This window comes from Lepidochelys kempii, chromosome 2 (genome assembly GCF_965140285.1).
Source record: "Lepidochelys kempii isolate rLepKem1 chromosome 2, rLepKem1.hap1, whole genome shotgun sequence".
NCBI lineage: Eukaryota > Metazoa > Chordata > Testudines > Cheloniidae > Lepidochelys > Lepidochelys kempii.
In genome coordinates, this window is record NC_136381.1 from 226,138,989 (window position 1) to 226,159,894 (window position 20,906).

A 20,906-nucleotide genomic window follows, 5' to 3' on the forward strand; every position below is an offset into this window, starting at 1 on the left:
TTAACTTTAAGCACATGAGTATTTCCATTGGGTTCAATAGCTTTACATATGCTTAAACTTGAGCATGTTTCTAGGTGCTTTGTTGGACTGGGGCCTTGATCTACCTCTGCATCAATTCCTGCAGCAAAAAAATGAAGATAATATGTCCACCTATCGTGCCCTGAAGGACTAATTCCTTTAAAGTTTATACAGCATTGTAAGATCTTCAGATGGACAGCACTACAGATGTGTAGGCCATTTATTATAAACTTGGCTGATTTGAGCTTTGAACACAGAGCTTAAAGAGAGCCATTCTGCATATGATTGACTTAAACTTACCTTATTTTTCTTCTTTCTAGGTCCTGACTTCCACACCCATTGGCTCTTGCTCTATTTGATGCCATAGACTAAACTATGCTGGGGTTATCACACCTTCTATAGAAATCCAATGCAAACTACTGCCATTTCATAGACATAATGCTCTTATTTTACAATATTGCACAGTTTGTCTACATTAAAAGTAATCAGATTATATGTCCATTGGGATATGGGAATAAGGCTATGTGAAAGTCAAAACACCCAGTGCAATATTGTGTACAGCATACGATTTTACCAGGATAATGCATGCTGAGGCACCACATGGAGTGAGAGCCATTAAATTTGGTGTTAGGAACTAGGAAGAAATAAAAGGAGGTAGCTTTAAATGCAAGTATAGCATACGTCAGATGATCCACTTACTCCCAGGGCTATTTAGGACATTCTGGCACATAATTGTAGAATTGCGGATTTTTAAAAATTTCAAATCAATGGAATTATTTTGAGTGTCTTTTTCTTCTCTTGTTTAAAACTGACAAACTGTTTGAACAAAAGTATGCATAGGTAAGCTTTAAGGTTCATTTCATACTTCCTTGTTTGCAATTTTCATCAATTTATTTGAGTGAAAAATATTTCCTGAGAAAAGTATTTCCCAAGAAATTTTAATCATATAGTTCCCCTTACCATTTTTTCCCAGAAAGGTTTTAACAATTACTTCTTTTCACCATCAATCAGTTATCTTCTTTCAGCATACCAGTTAGTCCAATATTAAAGATATTCATTACGGCAGACATATAATAGATTACTTGCACCATGACAGAAGATTTCAGAATATGTTGGATTTATAGTTTATTGGAAGGTCTTTCCTTGCGGTAAATGTAATTAATAAAAACAACAACTTGGTAGCTACATTTAATCATAAGCTTTATATTCATTTGAAAACATTTAAAAGGCATGAATCTTCCAATAAAGATAGTGCTTTCAAAAGGTCTTCTTCATGCATCTCAGCAAGCTGAACAATGTATCCTTGGAAAATAAATACAGCTAAAAATAATTACTAAAAAAGCCATCATTTTATGGGCTATTATTTCACCAGAAAACGGGGAAAATATATCTTTAATCCTGAACAAAAACTCTTCAAGGTTTATGTTCTCTATAAACCTTTCACTAGGAATTGAAAATATAAGTTAGTAATGCAATAAATGCCCTAACAAATATATCAGATTTTTCACTTAATGCTTTTTACAGGCTTAAACCAAACTGAGTGAAAGAAAATCACTTTTTACAGTCTGACTCTTACAGGAAGAATGCCTTTCTGTTATGCTTTTTAAAAGAAGGCATGGTGAATTTATATCAACTTCACTGAATCTTGGGACTTGATAAAAGGAAGAAAATACGCCAGTGCAGTTAACATTCCATAGCATTCTTTCTTCACATATTTATTTCCTCACTGACTGGACATACGCCAGGGGTAACAAAAAAAAAAAGAGAGAGATAGAGATAGAGAGAATAAAAAAAAACAATACAGAAGTAGCTAGGAAATAAACCTTTGGCACATCATGCAGTCAAGGCTCTGCAGGTTTCTCTCTCTTTTAGCACCCTGCATTGTTACACTCCAAAGGATTCATAGCAGAGGCTGAAAGAGAGAGAGCCCAAGAGTATGCGAGATGGAGAACTTTGGGTTTTGAGTTTGTCACTGGGTGCAGCTGCTGGGGTTGCAAACAAAGTTCTCCCTTTTAAACGACTGTAAAGGAAAATACAGCTGTCCTTTTGGACCTACTGTCTTTTGAAATCTAAAAGCATCCATGTCCTAGTAAAGAAACATTAGTACTCTCTCATAAATTTCAGTCCTCGTCTCATATTTTAACATCTTTGGTTTGAAACGTCTTAATTTCACTACAGTGTAAATAAGAACTGGTTTGTTTGTTCAGTACTCCGACAAGAATTTGCTGCAAAGATTTCAGAATGCAGGGAGTGGCCTGAAAAGGATGACCTCTCTTTAGTCACTGAAGCCAAAGACCATTTATCACAGTTAACCTACCGATCTGTCCTGCAGGGACTTCACATCTGTCAAACACTTGGAGACAGCTACTTATCCCCTCCTCTTTTCCCTCCCTAAAATGTCAGACTGGTGTGATTTTTTATTATTGTATGTTTTTCAGACTAATGAAAAAAGTTTTATGGGTATGGCAAGATGAAGTGTGCACTTTGTATTATTTATACAGCCCCTTAAATATGGATAGGGATTTGGAGAGAAAGAGAATGCCTTCACTCCAGAAAGCTTACAAAAGTAAGAAACCAAAGCTGTAAGACTTAAGCGTACACCTAACTTTGTGAGTCTGCTGAACTGAATGAGACCATGCACTTGTGTAAGTGAAGCATGCAAAGTCTTTGCTAAACTGGAGTATAAATTAAAACATAACAGCGACTTGATGAATTGCAACAATCAGTGTGGGAGAAGGAGGGCCGAGAATTACACCAGTAAGATCATGTTGATAGATCTTAAGGTATTTCAAGATTATATATGCACTCACAAACATTATATATATACACACATATACATACATATAACCACACACACGCCTCATTCTCCACTATGCCACAAAAAGCCAGTTGCAGCTCCTAGATTCTCAGCCCCTTGGCCCCATTGGAAGTTAGGGCAGCAAGGGGCTCTCTGTCACATACCCTTCTCCCACCACACCATCCCCCCACCTGTCTGACACATTCTTCTTCCCCCTTACATTGGTGAATCCTCCTGTGGCATCTTCTAATAGGTTCAAGCTCATTTTGGCTCCATAAACAGCAAAAAGCAAACTTGGCAGACTGGAGAATCCAGTCCATAATCTTTAATGATGCTGTTAGTTGGAGAAGATGACTAGGGTTTTAACAGGCCTTCTGGAAGTAGTGTGAATCCCACAAGATATTTGAAGGAGAAAAGGTGAGAGCATGGTAGAGTGGATTGAGGGGAGTTTCCCAGATGTAGGCAGCATTGAGGAAGGAGGGAACAATGGTTATAGTTTGGCGCGTGGCTTGAGCAGAGATGAACATGGCTTCCCACTGAACTTGGTGGTGTTATAAAGAAGGTGCAGCATTGCACGACACATTCAGTTCTTTGCATTTCTGAAGAGTTTTCATTAGTTACATTTACCTTACTGAGATTTATTTCTCTTCTGCTTAAGCCTTTAAAATATGAGCAGTTTGGTAATGAATGACTAAAATAGCAGTTCTGTATATTTGTTATCATTTAGGACCAATTAATTATTGGGTGGTTGGTGTTTTTACTTGCATCTTATTCATGAGTCAGGGTGAAGATACCAGATGACTCAAAAAACTGTCTATGACAATCTTCAACTACTTTTGCACATCTCTAACTGTCATCATAGTATGAAAGAGGTAGGCAGATCTACATTGGAAATCAAAGCTGAGTATCTAGACATGTCCCAGTTTTGGCTGTTTAAAAAACAAACAAAAAATTATTTATGGTGGTTCCCATTTATGGGCCAGATTTTCAAAAGAGCCGAGCCACCTTTGTTGTTGGTTTTCTGGAGAGTCTGGCTCCAAACAAACAAGAAAACGCACACCTCAGCTCCTATTTAGGTACCAAAATAACTGGACAGATTTTCAAAAGAGCTCAGCATGTTGGGTGTGTGATATAAACTGAGCTCCTTGTAAATCTGGCTGTCAGGGTCCCAATGAGAGCTGCTGGGTGTGGAGCACTTTTGAAAATCTAGTTTCCCAGCTGGTAGGTGCTTTTCAAACCACCAAGGAAGACAGCCCCAGCTGGAAGGACAGATAAGTGGAGAATAAAGGACTGTGAACAGTATACAAACGTATATTATTTATACACAAGTCAACTCGATTCACTGAAAGCAGTATGGAAGATGTGGGCGTTCAAAAGGGGTTTTGTGGATGAGCTCACAGAAGTAGTCCCATGCACTGGAGGCCACATGGGAGAAGGAACAGAGGTGACTGTGGGAGAAGCTGAAAAGCTTGAGAGCATGGGCAGAACAGAATTGGTGAGAGGCAATTCAAAACTTGACAATGGAGGCTAAGTAGGAAGGGGCAGAGTTATGCAGAACTTTGAATGTGGTGACACAACGCTTAAATGTGATGCGATAGTAAATGAGGAGCCCGTGTTGGGGCCCAGTGAGGAAAGTTACATGATCAGATCAACAGAAAAGGAAGTGGAGTTCAGTGACTGCATTTTGTACGGCCGGAGGTGTAATGTGCATGCTTGGGAGGCCAGAGAGGAAAATACAGCAGTAATCAAAGTGAGATCTAATGAGGGCTTGAATGGGAGATTTGGTGCGGGGATGGAAAGAAGAGAATGGATACTGAGAAGGAAGAAGCTGCAGGATTTAAATGGAGCCTGGATGTGTGGGACAAGAAGAGGGCAGAGTTTAAAATAACCCAAGACTGGGGGCCTGAGTGATGGATAGTCATGTTAACAATGATAGAAAAGGAAGAAAAGTGAGGAACTTCCATGGGAATCCCAAGTAAGTAAAAAAGTGGGAGTAAGGACATAGTGTAAGTGCCCATATCTGTTAGCAATTAGTTATCCACCAAGATACTCAACTTGGTGCGTGTGGTGGATGTACTACTCTGTAAATGATGTTTTAGTGTTCATTTCTGCTGCTACCACAGCGTTCCCATTCATACAGCTTGCAGGGTCACTACGGCTAAGGATGATTATTAAAACAATGGCTAGAAGTGGGCCATTACAGTATGCGGCACGGGCACAGATCCCACGGCCAGCAGCATGGCAGTACTGCTAACTCTGCTCTCCCAACAATCAGTTTTACTGGGAAATCACAATGCTCAGTGCTCTGCTTATTTCCCACCAACTTCTTTGTTGTTGTTTTCATACAGAAGGTTTGATCTCTCTATTTTAAACAGTTGTAAGGCTACATCATGGTACCAATAAAGGCAGGTTTATGAAAACTAACCCTGCAAACCGGGGAAAAGGCTGACCCAGTGGCACTGTCCACACTGCCACCCATAAAGCTAGACTGTGTGGTCCAGTAGACGGGCCACTGGACTGGGAGTGAGGAGGCATGGCTTCTACAACCAGCTCGACTGCTGGCCTGCTGTGTGACGTTGAGTAGAGCCTGGCAAATTTGCAGATGTCTGCTTTATATCCGAGAGCCATGTCTGTGGGTCGCAGATCTGATGTGGATACAAATTTTGTATCTGCACAGTGATACTAGTCAGCTCTGTGTTCTTGGGGAATCAGGGCGCAGTATCCAGCCTGTCTGACTCATGAAGGACAACCCCCCACCCCAGCCTCTGCTTTAACCAAAACCAATCATAGAAGAGACTTACAGCAAGCAATAAAAAGGCGGTGGGAGACAAACCTAAACCCCTCCTGACAAGGGTAACAAGCTTAAGGCAACTCCCCTAGCCTCATCTGCATCAAACATGGGACAGGGAGCATCTCCATTAGCATACAGAATGGAGAACAGAGATTCCAAGGCAAGAACTCTGGGACCAGTAAAGCAGGGAAGCACTGCATCATGGGGGATCTCTGCTCCAGATGTTAATGAACCTACCCCTGCATGCACCCAGCTCAGCAGTTATCAGACCAATTCTAGTAATGAATCCTTGATTTATATCCAAAATACTGAAGCTGCCTAACTGCATTGTGAGCTCCCTTGAAGGGACACCACCCATAGCCAGGAATGATCAGTTCCTATTGTCAAGCCTAAAGAAAACCCCTGACTCATCAGTTTACCCATAAACAAATCTAGTGTTCTCCCTTGAACCACTGTTGTTTCCCTACAAAAACCCCTACCCATGCTCAAGTGTTCTGATGCCTGGATCCACTGGGACTTCATCTTCTCCTGAGCTCAGCCTATCTCCAGCACTCAGAGCTACCACCATCACCTGGGAACTCCAACCAGTTCAAGCTTCATGCAGTGGTGAGACCCCAACTCTCTCTCTCTCTCTCTGTTTTCTTTTCTGTCTCAGGTATAACTTTTTAACCCTGACGTGTTTGATCAGGTATAGTTTTCTCTATATAACTTTTGTAAACTTTAATAATGTAATTGTTATGTTTGTTTAGGCTCTCCTTGTGTGGTTATCACTATTATTCAATAAATAACTTTTATGGTTAAGCTGGTTGCTTCCCTCTCTCTCTCTGAACTTTGCTCTTTGCTCTTCCCCATTTACTCTGCAGCAACGCTCCTCTCACCTAAGCTGTAATGCCCAAACATATTATGGGGTTTGCTCAAGTGGGTTGCTACCAGAAATGTGAAAGTGGGGATAGGGACGTGCTGAACCTTTGACATACGAGGGTGGCAGCTTGGAAGTGCTGCTCGACCCAGATTACGGAGTCCAGGGGCATATAAGGGTGGCAGCTTGGCAGTGCTGCTTGGCCCAGCCTATTGAGCCCAGGGACATCTAAGGGGTCAGCTTGAGAGTGGTGACTGACCCGGCCCACTCAGACTTGCTGTGTGTGTGTGTGTGAGTGTGTGTGCGCGTTCATCTGATTCTGGGGCTGGAGGAACCTAGGTCCTGCAGGGTAGCTCCATTGGGAGGGGACTTGCAGAAGGGAGAAGTAGAGCTCCATATGAAAACACAAGTGACACAAGCAGTACATTGACAGAATTACAGGACCCTCCCACACAAGAGTAACCCTAATAAATGAGCATACCCCAAAGTAACGGGAAAATCTGGTAACAGGACTCTAACTTTGGGGATATCTCAGTCTCTCTGGGCCCCTGTTCCTTGGTCAGCCATCTATTTAAACTCAGAACTTTTTGGGGCAGGGACTCTCTCTCACTGTGTGTTTGCTCTGTGCCTAGCACAAAGTGGCCCAATCTCACTACTGTAATATAAATAATGGTAATATTGATCTCTCACTCAGCATGCAGGCTGGTTGTGAGAACACTTTGGAAAACACAGGTGCAAGATAACAGCATGATTTTAAGAAGAGCTGTGCTGCTGTGGAAGACTTTGTGTACTTGCTGGATGGTGAAAGGGCCCCCTTCCCACAATAGATGTCACTAAGCAGGAAAACCATCTCCGGGTTATTGATAGTACAAATAAAAGCTTGATCCTGCTTATGGGATCACACACTCCCTGCTGCAAATTTCCACTGATTTGCATTAAAAACTCTCAGCATTCTGCATCAGTATGCTGACAAAGTGGTCCTCCTTTGTGGATCATTTTGAATTTAAACAAGTAAGGTAAGAAGTCCTTATTGGAATTCATTAAGTAGGATACTGCAGATTTCTTTGGTCTGAAATTTTCCTATAAAATTCAAAGCTCTTTGAGAGAACTTTTGGTCTTGCCACAGGATTTTGCAAATGTATTAAACCACAGTCCTATACAGCACTTAACAGCAGACTAAACCTGAAAATTTGTCTTGATGGACATTTCTGCTCTGACTCTAGTGCTACCGAAACCATATTTTAAATATTTTTAGCTGCATATATTTCTGATAACACAGGGAGATCCAGGATTTAAGAATCCTATTTCCTTTTCCAGAATATGCTGCAGGAGTTGGCATCTATGTACTACTGTGATTGACATATTAGATAAAACAGACAGATCCCACTAGAACCATGCCCTGCCCCAAGCAGATGAGCATCCTTGGTGAAATCTTAGCCGCACTGAAGACAATGGGAGTTTTGCAATTTAATTCAGTGGGGACCAGGTTTTCACCTTGGATATTTTTCTTCAAGCCTCAGCTCCTGGAAGCAAGTGATCAGATGAAAATCTCAACTTTCATTTAAAAAAAAAGTTTCTATCCCTCATGGTTGCAGAATAAAGCTTGAAAATGTGACCTGAGTTGCACCCTAGAGGCTCAAAAATATGGCAAATAAAAAGAACCCCCAAATTATTACCTGTTAAAAATCTCATGATGTTTAAGTCAACCTTCATGATATTTTGGGGCCTAACTCATGATTTTGGGGTGCTTGGGGCTGGCAATACTGGGGCACTCTCATGAAGTACAACCACTAATAGAGAAAACAGTTTTAAGGCTATGATACAATATGACTAAAGGAGGCAATTCAAAAGGAAAATTGAAGTGACAGACTCTTAATTCATATCATCACGAGAGAGAAGTTTTCATGCTGATTGCCCTCGCTTTTGTCAGCTCAGGCCATGACCTCAACAATAGTTCAAGTCTGATTCTAGGTATCCAAACAAAAGCAAGCACTGGATTTGCAAGAATATTTTAAGGATGCATTTGTCTGTTCTCAATTTTTTTTTCCATTTAAAAAGTCTACAGTCGGATTAAGGATTCACATATCTAATCTGAAAATTTAGAAATTTTCTTTATTTTTATTTCAAACCTGCTCACAAACAACAGCAACCATTATAAAAGAAACACAGCTGGCATCTTTATTGGTTTATTCATTGAAGGATTTAGCTGGACAAACATCACAAAGATGGAGACTGATTTCACTGAATTTATGATCAAATATTCTCCAGTACTGGAACTCTGAAAGATGAATTATTATGAAATGTGAATAATTTAAAGGAAAGTTATTTAGCACTGTTTGTAAATCAAGTCCTGTGGGAGTAAACACAGCTGAGGTACTAGCAGACAGTGGATACGTTGTACTATTTATAACTGTTTATAATAATGCAGCAGACCTTTCTGTCAATTAACATTTCTCTTCACTTATTGATAATGCCATTTATGTATCAATGGTTTCATTGGCAACTCATTAGATAGATATTCCACTAAAGCATTTTATTCTAAATTTAAATTAGGATTTATTGTGATCAGAGAACAACTTAACTAACCTAGTAACTCCTTTCAAAATTAGACAATTTTTTCCCCTACAAAGACTTAATTTTTAAAATAATTTTATGGGCTTTCCATTAAGAGCCAACATGAAGTCTATTGTTAAGACCAATACCAGGAGGGATATAATAATTTTAAGACAGAATTTATGCCTTAGGATATGGAATTGACTCAGTGCCTGAAAGAAAAAGGTCAGTTCCCTTTGGAATCACTTGCCTCTCTGCCCTCCAGCGATAACAGGTGCACCAATGCTACACTGAGTCTCTTTATTCACAGCGTATTGCTGAAGATACGTAATCTATCCTCTCCAGTTTTAAGGCAGTGGCAAGAATAATTACCTTATGTCTGCCCATTTTGACAACCAGGTCAAGTGGACGCTGAACATACACACCTGGGTTTAGAGCAACTAATCTACCCACAGGCAACATCTCTTCTAAGCTTTCAAATTATATCTTGGCACTTTCTAAGAATGATTTGTCTGAAGGCTTCATTTAATCTATTTAGCAAAACTGTTCATCTAATACACATTGTCATAAAAATAAAGGGAAGGGTAACCACCTTTCTGTATACAGTGCTATAAAATACCTCCTGGCCAGAGGCAAAACCCTATCACCTGTAAAGGGTTAAGAAGCTAAGATAACCTCGCTGGCACCTCACAAAATGACCAATGAGGGGACAAGATACTTTCAAATCTGGGGCCAGGGGGAGGGGAACAAAGGGTTTGTTTGTCTGTGTGATGCTTTTGCCAGGAACAGATCAGGAATGCAGCCTTACAACGCCTGTTAAATTAGTAAGTAATCTAGCTAGAAATGCGTTAGATTTCCTTTTGTTTAATGGTAAAATAAGCTGTGATGGATGGTATGTATATTCCTGTTTTTGTGTCTTTTTGTAACTTAAGGTTTGGCCCAGAGGGATTCTCTGTGTTTTGAATCTGATTACCCTGTAAGGTATTTACCATCCTGATTTTACAGAAGTGATTCTTTTACCTTTTCTTTAATTAAAATTCTTCTTTTAAGAACCTGATTGCTTTTTCATTGTTCTTAAGATCCAAGGGTTTGGGTCTGTGTTCACCTAGGCAAATTGGTGAGGATTCTTATCAAGCCTTCCCCAGGAAAGGGGGTGTAGGGCTTGGGGGGATATTTTGGGGGAAGACATCTCCAAGTGGGCTCTTTCCCTGTTCTTTGTTTAAAATGCTTGGTGGTGGCAGCATATGGCTCAAGGACAAGGCAAAGTTTGTACCTTGGGGAAGTTTTAACCTAAGCTGGTAAGAATAAGCTTAGGGGGTTTCTCATGCAGGTCCCCACATCTGTACCCTAGAGTTCAGAGTGGGGAAGGAACCTTGACACATGTGTTTCAAAGTTTGAAATAGATCATAGTTTTTACATTAATTATGTAGAATGCCATTTGTTAACATATAACTAATTTTAAAGAACTGCATGAGAAAATAAGAACTCTGTTTCCTTGCTTTAAGTGGCATAAATTTATTGCCATAAGTCCTATGCCACAGCACTCAGAGACCTAGGAAGTTGGGGCTTGAAGGAGCAATAGCCAGAAATGTGGAGGCAGAAGAAGAAAGATACATTTAGTTTTTTCTTTTTTGGCATGAATTGCAAAAGATTCTTGGAATATGATCACGAGAGGTCCTGGAATATAGAGGTTAAATGAGGAAAAAGTGGCAGTTTAAGGGTCATTTCATTTTATGAAAACTGGCAGTCAAAAGAAGACTGAAGAACCCTGATCAAACTACCATAAAGATCAGTTATAAATATTTGTCAAAGGCCAAGATGTGCTTTGATTTGGCCTAGCACCATGAAGCCTTTGATTGTTATGGTGCACGACACCACCTCCAAAAGCTAGCGATTGCCCAAAAATCTTTGGCTGACATAACTGCAGAATCGTGAGGCTTTTCAGACTGACCTCATGCTAGTTACAGAGGTGGTAATACTTATCTGCAAGGTTGTTTATTAGCTGACTACACTGACACTACTCCCTTCCAAGTTGATGTCCACTGGTGAGGTGATAAGTAAAGATGAGAAACAAAGAAACATGGGAGCTGAAGAGAAGTATTCTAGGATATACTATGATGGGCAAAATAGAAAATATAAATCCCATCCCAATGACATCAATAGGGGCTGCTGGATGCTCAGCACTTCTGAAAATCAGCCTACCCTTTTTCAGGTGGCTAATTTTTGGTAGTCATTTTTGAAAATCTTGGCCTTGTTGTCCACAAAAATGAAATCAGACTCACAATATGACAGGTTTCTAAACCACAGCACAGCCTGTGCTTCTAAGGGGACATGAATTGCTCAGACAAGTGCATCTAAATATGGCTCAAAGAGACAGAATGTTGTAACAAAGTCATGATCTAGAAAGGAGAGATTTTAGCCAGTGCAGAAGCCATCCTGGATTTTGCCTTTAAAAGAGAGGAATTAATTAAGACTGTGAGAATAGAGTAACAGGAAAGTTTGGTGCTAGTGACAATGAACTACTGGAATTCAAAAGAGGAAACAATTTCTTAGACTACAAAAATACTCAAGTCACACCATCCCAAAAGCATCATTTTGGGAAATCAGTATAACATCACCTTATCAGGGGAAGCGTAGAAGAAGGTAGGAACAACTGATGTAGTTTTAAAAGAGACATATTAACATATTTGAAAAGTTAACATATTTGAAAAGTAAAGAAAAGTAGAGTCAATCAAAAAGTAATGAATAACATTATTAAAGAACATGTTTTGGAAAATTCACAATTGAAAACACTGAATAAATATAAACCAACATATCTGTGTGACATTCACATCAAGGCCTCAAGGAATTACTTAATGAATTCACCAGACTAATGCAAAGTACTTTTCAAAAGTCATGAAGGACGTGATCATAACAGGATTTTGGTAGAAAAGCAAATTCAGAGCCAATTATTTTTTTAAAAAAAAAGTCAGGGCAATCTTGGCAATTTTTAGCTGGCAATTCTAATTTCAAACCTTAGTAAAATAAATGGAATCAACATTAAGAGGGAAAAAAATTGTAAGTGGATAATAAGAAAAAAATGATAAGCAATACATAAATGACCAACAAAAAAGCAAAACACATTAGACAATTTCATCACTTTTTAAAATGGACTTAAATATTAGTGGATCAGCACAATGCAGTAGACGTAATATATCTGGACTTTTAAACATTTGATTCAGTGTCTCACAAAACCTTGCTCTAAAGACAAATTCACATGATCTTGGATATAAGCACTGTCACATGGACTGAAAACTGGCTGACAGGCCATAAACAAAGGATAATGATAATTGGCCATGTACAGAGTTGGAGGGGACGGATCCAGCTGTGTGCCACAGGGATTAGTGTTAGCCCCAGTTTTATTTAACATCTTTATTAACGATCTGGACTAAGGGATAACAGCACATTAATTCAGTTCACAGATACTAAATTAGGAGGTGTTGCAAACACCAATGAAGACAGAATTAATACAAAGGGATTTATAAAAATATTTATGGGCAGAAAAAAAATATATCAGAAGGATTCAGGATGGAAAACTGCAGACAAATACATCTATGGGTAAATAATCCCAATCCCAGATATTCAGTGGAACAGAGATACTAGGAAAGTACTAATACCCACAGAGTCTTGTCCAATAAGAGAGTGTGAACTGGATATAAGCATGCAAGGCTATAAGGCAGGTGAAAAAAAGCCAGAATGGTTTTGTATTGTACTTGCAGAGGTATCATAGATGGGACAGGTAGAAGATAGTATTGATAAAATTGCATCTAAGTTATCAGTACTAGAAATTAGTTTTTAAAAAGTGGAGAAATACTTATGGTTAAATGATGACTAAGGGGGTATACCATAGTGGTTTTAATTATCTAAAGTGTGTGAACATTGTAAGGGGAAGGAATAGTTAAAGATAGTGTAAGGGGGTAAAACTAGGAATAATAAGATATAACAGAGCAAAGTGAAATTGTGGTTGAATATCAGGATATATATATTCTAAGAGACCTCACTGTCAGATTGTGGAATAATCTCGCATAAGAAATGATAAATGTCTCATCACTTGAGACATTTAGAATTAGAATGGAGGAAGCCCTCAAAATAAACTGCAAGCTTTGGCACAAGGGATAGATTATAGAATCTAAGTAGGTCTTATCAGTCACTTATTTCTATATAATTCATAACACCACCATCACTAAGTATTATACACTGCTTTCCAACTGTAGATCTCTGATGCTGCTGAGTTGGGCTGTGGACGTAATGGGTCCAATTCTCATTTGCACTCAGGCCCCTTTACACTGGCAGAATGATGTAAAAGGACCCTGACATGGGCGCCTTTTACACTGTCAGAGCAATGTAAACTAAATAGCCCGTTAGGGAATATGTTTTTCTAAAGACCATTTTGAATTGTAAACTGTTAACTACTCAAATCTGAAAATCCCATATATTCAATATTTGGCTTTTGAATCTTTTTCTGGTCTTGCTTCTTCAGAAGGTTTTCACTGACTAACGGTTTAAAAATGTGAGAATCTGGCCCTTGAGTCCTATCCTTAAACTTTGCCAGATATAAATATGGAAGGCATCAGCCCCTACTATTATAGAAGATCTTGTTTGAAGGAGAAATTTCCAGCAGTTGACCTGTGTTGTGAGGCTAAGGTGCCATATACTAAATTCTATCACGTTGGCGAATTAGTTACATTAATTTTAACATGCTAGGGAAGAACAGATGTGCAGGGAACTATCTAAATTCTTACTCATCGCCATAATGTGTAAGCACTTTACAGATCCTTCTTTGAAATATACACAGAGACAATTAGCTTTCTCTCCTCATTACCCTGTAAGGGTTTACTGTTGTGAGAAAGCTATTGTAATCTGAAACAGTGAGTTTTACATTGTTTTCTGTAAAAGAACATGTGCAGACATACCTGAAGTGAACAGTGCAGGACCAAAGATAAAACACAGTTCAGGTCCCTCCATACTTAAAAACCAAACCAGGTTTTAAATGAGTTGAGGACCCCCAGTAGAGTAACATGTGCAGTGCAGGTGGAATTTAATATTGGATGGAACTAAAACCAATGTGAGTTGGCTGCCAGACTGCCTTAGACTCTTGAAAACCCCAGCCGAGGAACTGCAGGGCTTAGAGTAATGCCCATCTTGCATTTTAAGTACCATGTGTATGATTCCATAAGTACCATGTTCTCTATCTCTGTAATTGGACACCTTAACCAAAGTACTCATTCACTGTTACTTCTTTGTTTCTCCAAAAGGCTCTCAAAAGTAAAATAGGTCTATTGTTACATCTAGCTTAAGAGCTTCAGGGATCAGATTTGTCACATAATAAGCCTGTTGGGTTTATCTTCTCTGCCCTTTGAATAGTCCAATAACGTTGATATTCTTGGCTCGGGTATGATTTTCCATTGGTTCTAATCAATATTTTTTAAAAGTTATTACATATTGCTTTATTCTGAGCAGCTGTTTTCCAGCTAAACTGGTTAGGTAGAGAGATATCAAGCTGTGTCAGTCATTGCTCTACCTTTTCTACTCTGGCTTTAAGATTTGTCTCTCTTGTGGTTGGAGTAACTAATATGTGATTGATTACCATCACTCTCAGTATATTATCTGTAATGTTTTCTCTGTTCTTGCCTCTGTTTTCTGTAGAAGAGCCTGTCTCACACCTGGGGGTACTGTAAACGTTTGTAAGCAGAATGCCATTCTTAGTGGCCTGTCCTCACTTAAATTAATTGACTGTCGTTATTAGGGGTCTACTTAAATCGCTGAGAAATCACACAGTTTTCATGGGTTGGTCACAGCATAAATAGCAAATTTTGTGGATGTGTTCAGGCAGTATATATACAACAAGTATTGTACTGGACTATAGTTACCTTTGTAGTCGCCTTGGGTAAGGGAGTATGCTAAGTAAATAAATACAAATGAAGTATAATATTAAAGCCCCTAATCACTGTATTTTTGGATGTAATCCTTTTAAAAGACATTGTATACAGCTCATGTATACAAACAAGAAAAGGGGTTGCATTATCCTTAGTCCTGCCGTCTGAAAAAGAAAAGTGGAGGGTGAGTAATCTTCTCCTGAACCATACGCAATCTCAGGCTTTGTGCGCCTGCCACGCACAGACTACGAGGAAGTGGTTGGGATGTTACCTTGAGGCTTGGGAAACATGGGATCAATTCCCTGCTCTTGGCACAGACTTCCTGTGTGACTTGATAACTCAGCTTAATCTCTCTTTGCCTCATTTCCTCATTGATAAAATGGGAATAGCATCCCTTCCCTACCTCACAGGGATGTTGTCAGGCTAACTACATTAAAGACAGTGAGGGGCTCAGATAGTATCGTAATGGGGGGCATATAAATATTTATGCTTGATAGACTCGAGTGCATCTGTCTGTGCTTGCAAACCGCTGGGGTGAGGAGAAAAGGAGTAAGTATGGGACACGTGGTCCTATTCTTCCCTGACATTGACCAGCAAAAGCAGGAGCACTCACTGCAGCTTGTGAACATAGACATTTATGTGGTTGCACAAGCTGTAGATCAAGAGCAGAGCATGATTTTCTATCAGTTTAAAGTAGGTTTAATATATTTTTAAAAATATCGCTAAGTATTTTAAATAAACCTCCTCTTATACATGCTTTAGGAGCTGCTCTAACCCAAACAGTGGTTCCATAGTGTCAGACCCAAGAGGCTTTCAAAAATATTTCCCAGTTAGGCCCCAATCCTGCAAAGACTTGCAATCCTAGAATTTAAGGTCCGAAGAGACCACCAGATCGTCGAGTCTGACCTCCTGTATATCAAAGGCCACCCACACACTACCCCCATTAATTTTAAACAACATGAATAGTTCAATTGAAATTAAAGGGACTACTTACCCTACTTAAAGTTAAGCACATGTGTAAATCTTTGCAGGATCAGGGCCTTAGACATCCTTTGACACTGATCCTCCAGAGCCATTAAGAGGTCCACAGTAACTAACTGTTAACAGTATCAAAACAAATCTGTCTACCCAAACTACTCTAAAAAAAACCCAACAGTATAACCTTATTTTCGTCCGCTCAGTTTTTAAACACTAGGAGGGTCTAATTCTCATTCTGACTAGCCTGCAAATTTGATTTAAACAAACCAGCCCATTCTGGTATCATGAATGAAAAAAATACTGAAAAAAAGAAATCAGAATTACGTAAAAAATGCTCTCTTTGATTAGAAAACATGTTCTTCAAAATGTATTAATAAATAAAAGCATACTTTCCAGGCTGAGTCACTCTATGAGGTTTTTTAATGTTAATTTTACAGCTGAATTATAAACCCCTGTGAATATGTCGTCTACAGTGGAAATATTGATACATCCTTCACTACAGCAGTACTATCCAGCAACACACTAATACTGCACACTAATAAAGATTTACACTAGAAAAAGAGAAAATGCTTTACACTTTTCAAATATAAATGATACATAATTTTGAGAACAAAATATTTCCTATCATATCAGAGCCTGAGATATGAAGCACTGAATTCTACTGAAAGCATTGTCATTGCTTTCAATCCCCTCATTTATGCTGAAAATTTGTAAATCCTTTATTCATGGAACATAGAAAACGTGTACATATTTTTGAAGAGCTTCCTTATAAATGAGGAAGCTCTGGTTTCATTTGCAGCAGATTGTGATGGAATCATGTTCTGTGTCAATTCTCAGACCACAGTTTTATTTTAAACAAACAATAGATTTTGTAACAAACAAAACCAACACACAATAAGCTTGGAGAAAATACGTGGCTCACAGTGTCATGTTTTCAATTCAAATGCAATTATTATTGTTATTTTTACCATGACAGGGTCCAGAGGCCCAAGTATTGATCAGGGGCCCCATTGTGTGAGGTACTATTAAAACAGGTAGGAAGACAGAGTCCTGTCCCAAACAACGTGCGAGCAAGTTTGTTTTATATATACCCATCCATTCATCCCAGAGAGGGGCTACTACTCTGGGAGTACAACAGTGCTACTGCTGCCTATCTGATATATAGCTACCAACAGTCCCAATTGAGACAGCAGTTACCTGGGAAAGCCTAGGTTTGCCCCAGCCAAACCTGAACTCTTGACAGCAGTGGATGTGATCTTTCTGTGGGCTAAATCATGGCATTACCTCAAACCCCAAGCAAGGGGTGGCACATGTTGTCTTGCATACTGGGGGGTAGGAGAGGGAAGGAGACACAAAATCATAGAAATGTAGGAGTGGAAGGGACCGTGGTAGGTCATCTAGTCCAATCCCCTGCATTGAGGCAGGACTAAGGATTATTTACCATTCCTGGCAGGTGTTTGTCTAACCTGTTCTTAAAAACCTCCAATGAGGGAGATTTCACAACCTCCCTAGGTAATTTGTTCCAGTGCTTTGCCACCCTGACAGTTAGGAACATGACCACACTGGGTCAGACCAAAGGTTCATCTAGCCCAGTATCCTGTCTTTCGACAGCAGCCAATGTCAGGTGCCCCAGAGGGAATGAACAGAACAGGCAATCACTAAGTAATCCATCCCCTGCTACCCACTCCCAGCCTCTGGCAAACTGCAGCTGGGGACACCATCCCTGCCCATCTTGGCTAATAGCCATTGATGGACCTATCCTCCATTCATTTTTCTAATTCTTTTTTGAACCCTGTTATAGTCTTGGCCTTCACAACATCCTCTGGCAAAAATTCCAAGGTTGGCTGTGCATTGTGTGAAGAAACACTTCCTTTTGTTTGTTTTAAACCTGCTGCCCATTCATTTCGTCAGGTGACCCCTAGTTCTTGTATTATGAGAAGGAGTAAATAACGCTTCCTTATTTACTTTCTCTACACCACTCATGATTTTATAGACCTTAATCATATCCCCCCTTAGTCGTCTCTTTTTCAGACTGAAAGGTCCCAGTCTTATTAATCTCCCCTGTATTAATATGCCTAGTAAGGAATCTATTTGTCAAAACCATTTCCAGAATCTTTTTTACTGTCTGTATTGTTGTAGACATACTCATTGACAGGTATTTTGAAATAAATTACCAAAATAATTAAAACAGGCGTGATTACATTGTGTTATTTTGACAAAATATGCAGAATTTTAAAATAGTGTAGCAACATTTTTAATTTTTTGGTGCAGAACTCCCTCCCGAGTAAAATATGATTCAAAAAGCCACAGCAGTATTTCTGTTATAGAAATGTACATAGCACACTCAAATGACAAAGATGAAGTCAAATTTTAATCTTTCCATTTGATTCCACACAACATTATTTGGGTTAAATGATGTCAAATAGTATCTGAGTTGAAGCTGGGGCTTCATTTGAACATTGGTAACGTGAAGCAAGTTCAGAACTGATAAATGCAGGAGTGGGTGATTCTGTGTTGCTAAGAATGACAAAGAAGCAAAAGGCATTGTAAATTAGCTATGGTAACTTCAGCATGAGCTAGACCATATGGACAGAAAGTCAAAGAATGCAGAGTAAATTTAAAAAAAAAAACTTACTTATTCCATGCTTGTCTAAGGTTTTTAGAGCTGTACTGTGTAAAGCGTTCTGTAACAAAAAGAAAGACATTTGATTATCTTGTTTAATTATATTAAAAATATGTAAAAACATTTTAACTAATGGCGGTTATCATTCCTCCCATATGCCAAATCTGGAAAAAAGAACAAAGTGAGAAGAAGGGAAAAATAACTTTAAATAATGGACATATTCTGTGACTGATTCTCATCTACACAAAAGCCACTTTACATGCACTTTAAAGCCATGTTATATTGCCAGAGCGTTACAGAGAGGTTTTAAGTGTAAATAAGAATCAGACCCTATTTTTCATCATCATAAATAACATTCTCTGTTACCTTGCTGTCATGACTCCACATTTCCCATGTAAAAACATTTTAATAGTAAGTGAAGTGAGCCCAGCTTTATGTTAAAGTTGGGGGCAGCTGAGAGCTATGCTGGTCATATGAAAGTCCTCATGCTAAAAGATCCATAAACATAACCAAAACTCCATAATTATAGTGACTGCATGTTTCTTTACCCACACACACAAACTAAGTTCTAGCTGTAAATATTGCCCTGACTAGTGCAGGGACAAGGAGCAGATCTATTGTCCTATGGTTCCTCTGCAGAAGGATATCTTCTGGCTAGGGCAGGATTTTAGGAAGAACATTGGGGCTAGGCACTGTGTTGCTCCTCTGAACAGGAGCAAAATGTGTCCCAGTTAACAACAGACATGCTAGATAAATACCTTCAAATCACAAACTGTAAAAATGGGATGCTGTAATAGGCCAACGTTCCTACTGCTGTGTCATGTTAAGTAGTTTGGATAGATCTCCCCAACATTATGCGTTCAATGAGATGCTACCTAGATTTCTGCTAAAACTTTAAAGACCCTTTTAAAAGGGGGCTTTACTTTCTGTGAGTGGTACACATAGCACAGGACCATGAAGTTACAGCAATTTTTTGTACTGAATGGATCACACCATCATAAACAAAATGAAAGTGACCTTTGGTTTTCAAGAGCAACTTAAAATTAGTTGAATTGTTCTTTATTTGTACAGGTAACCTTGTCACGTAACTACTGGCAACTCGGAAAACAACGTACATGGTTACAGACAACACAATAGGAAAATCCTACTGTCAATGGCAATATTTTTCTTTAAAGTTGCAGCAAAATGGATGACCAGAATGAGTGGCATGTAATCAATAAAAACAGTTGGGTGGAATTAAAATGCAGCTCACCTCAGCAAAGTAACTTGGTAAAAATGGAACCATAGGATTTCAGACTTTTTTCCAGCATAATTAAAGAAGTGAAACACTCCTAGTTTAGATGCAGTTATACCAGCATAAATGTGCCTTACGCTGAAATAGCTTATTCTGGTTTAGGAACCAAAATAAGCTATACCAGTATAATGTACCTTTATACCAGCATAAAACTGTGTCTACTCTCAAGATTTTACTGTCATAGCTACCTTGGCCAAAAAAAAAAAAAAAAAAAAATCACGCTTTTTAAGGCCATGTTATAGAAGACCAACACAAGGATTAGAAAGTCAAGATGGCTTCTTCTACTTTGTGCATCACCAACAATAAAGATTCTGCAACTGAGTCATAGTTAATAATTCTGTAGATGAAGCATGAGCTAGAGCAGCACCTCGCTGACTGTACTACTACAGTAGTACAGGAGTAAAATCTAGGAAAAATGTATCTTAGTCAGCAAAGAAAGGAGACTTCTAAATATTCAAGAAGCAGATCTGTTGAGCAAGGCACCCTTTTTACAGTTTCTCCACAAACTAGAAGAACTCTTAAGCTGGATCCATAAGAACCATTCATCTGTCTGTATCTATGTTATTTTGATGTATTATTTTAATATTTTATTTTGAAAATTGGAAAAAACTCAACTCTGAGACAACCTGTGCAAGATAAAATGTGATAGGATATGAATACTCTAGTAATAAAAAAGTATGTTTCTCAAAAAAGTTACCTTACAAAATAGAATTTGTTGACTGGCGAACTATTATGAAACTCATAAAAGAGCGAAAACTTTTGTTGTGATGATTCCCTGATAAAACATACCATAAAATTACTGGTTTCAGAGTAGCAGCCGTGTTAGTCTGTATTCGCAAAAAGAAAAGGAGGACTTGTGGCACCTTAGAGACTAACAGTTAGTCTCTAAGGTGCCACAAGTCCTCCTTTTCTTTTTGTGAATACAGACTAACACGGCTGCTACTCTGAAACCTGTCATCATGCAAGGCACTGAATTTAGCCGTATGGAGTGGAAACATTTGTTAGTCTCTAAAGTTCCACAAGTACTCCTTTTCTTTTTTCATAAAATTACTGATGATATACATGAGTGGTAATAATA

The 20,906-nt window shown here is 38.8% G+C and overlaps 1 protein-coding gene across 3 annotated transcripts in view; it reads right to left on the reverse strand.

Annotated features, from left to right (window-relative positions):
• The window catches only part of CDK14 (cyclin dependent kinase 14), a 495,570-nt gene that overhangs the window by 100,174 nt on the left and 374,490 nt on the right, over positions 1-20,906 (reverse strand). For all 3 annotated transcript variants that reach the window (XM_073334004.2, XM_073334007.2, XM_073334006.2), the window contains one exon: positions 18,547-18,595. In XM_073334004.2, coding sequence (XP_073190105.1) covers positions 18,547-18,595 — 49 coding nt within the window. The remainder of the gene's footprint in view (positions 1-18,546; positions 18,596-20,906) is intronic.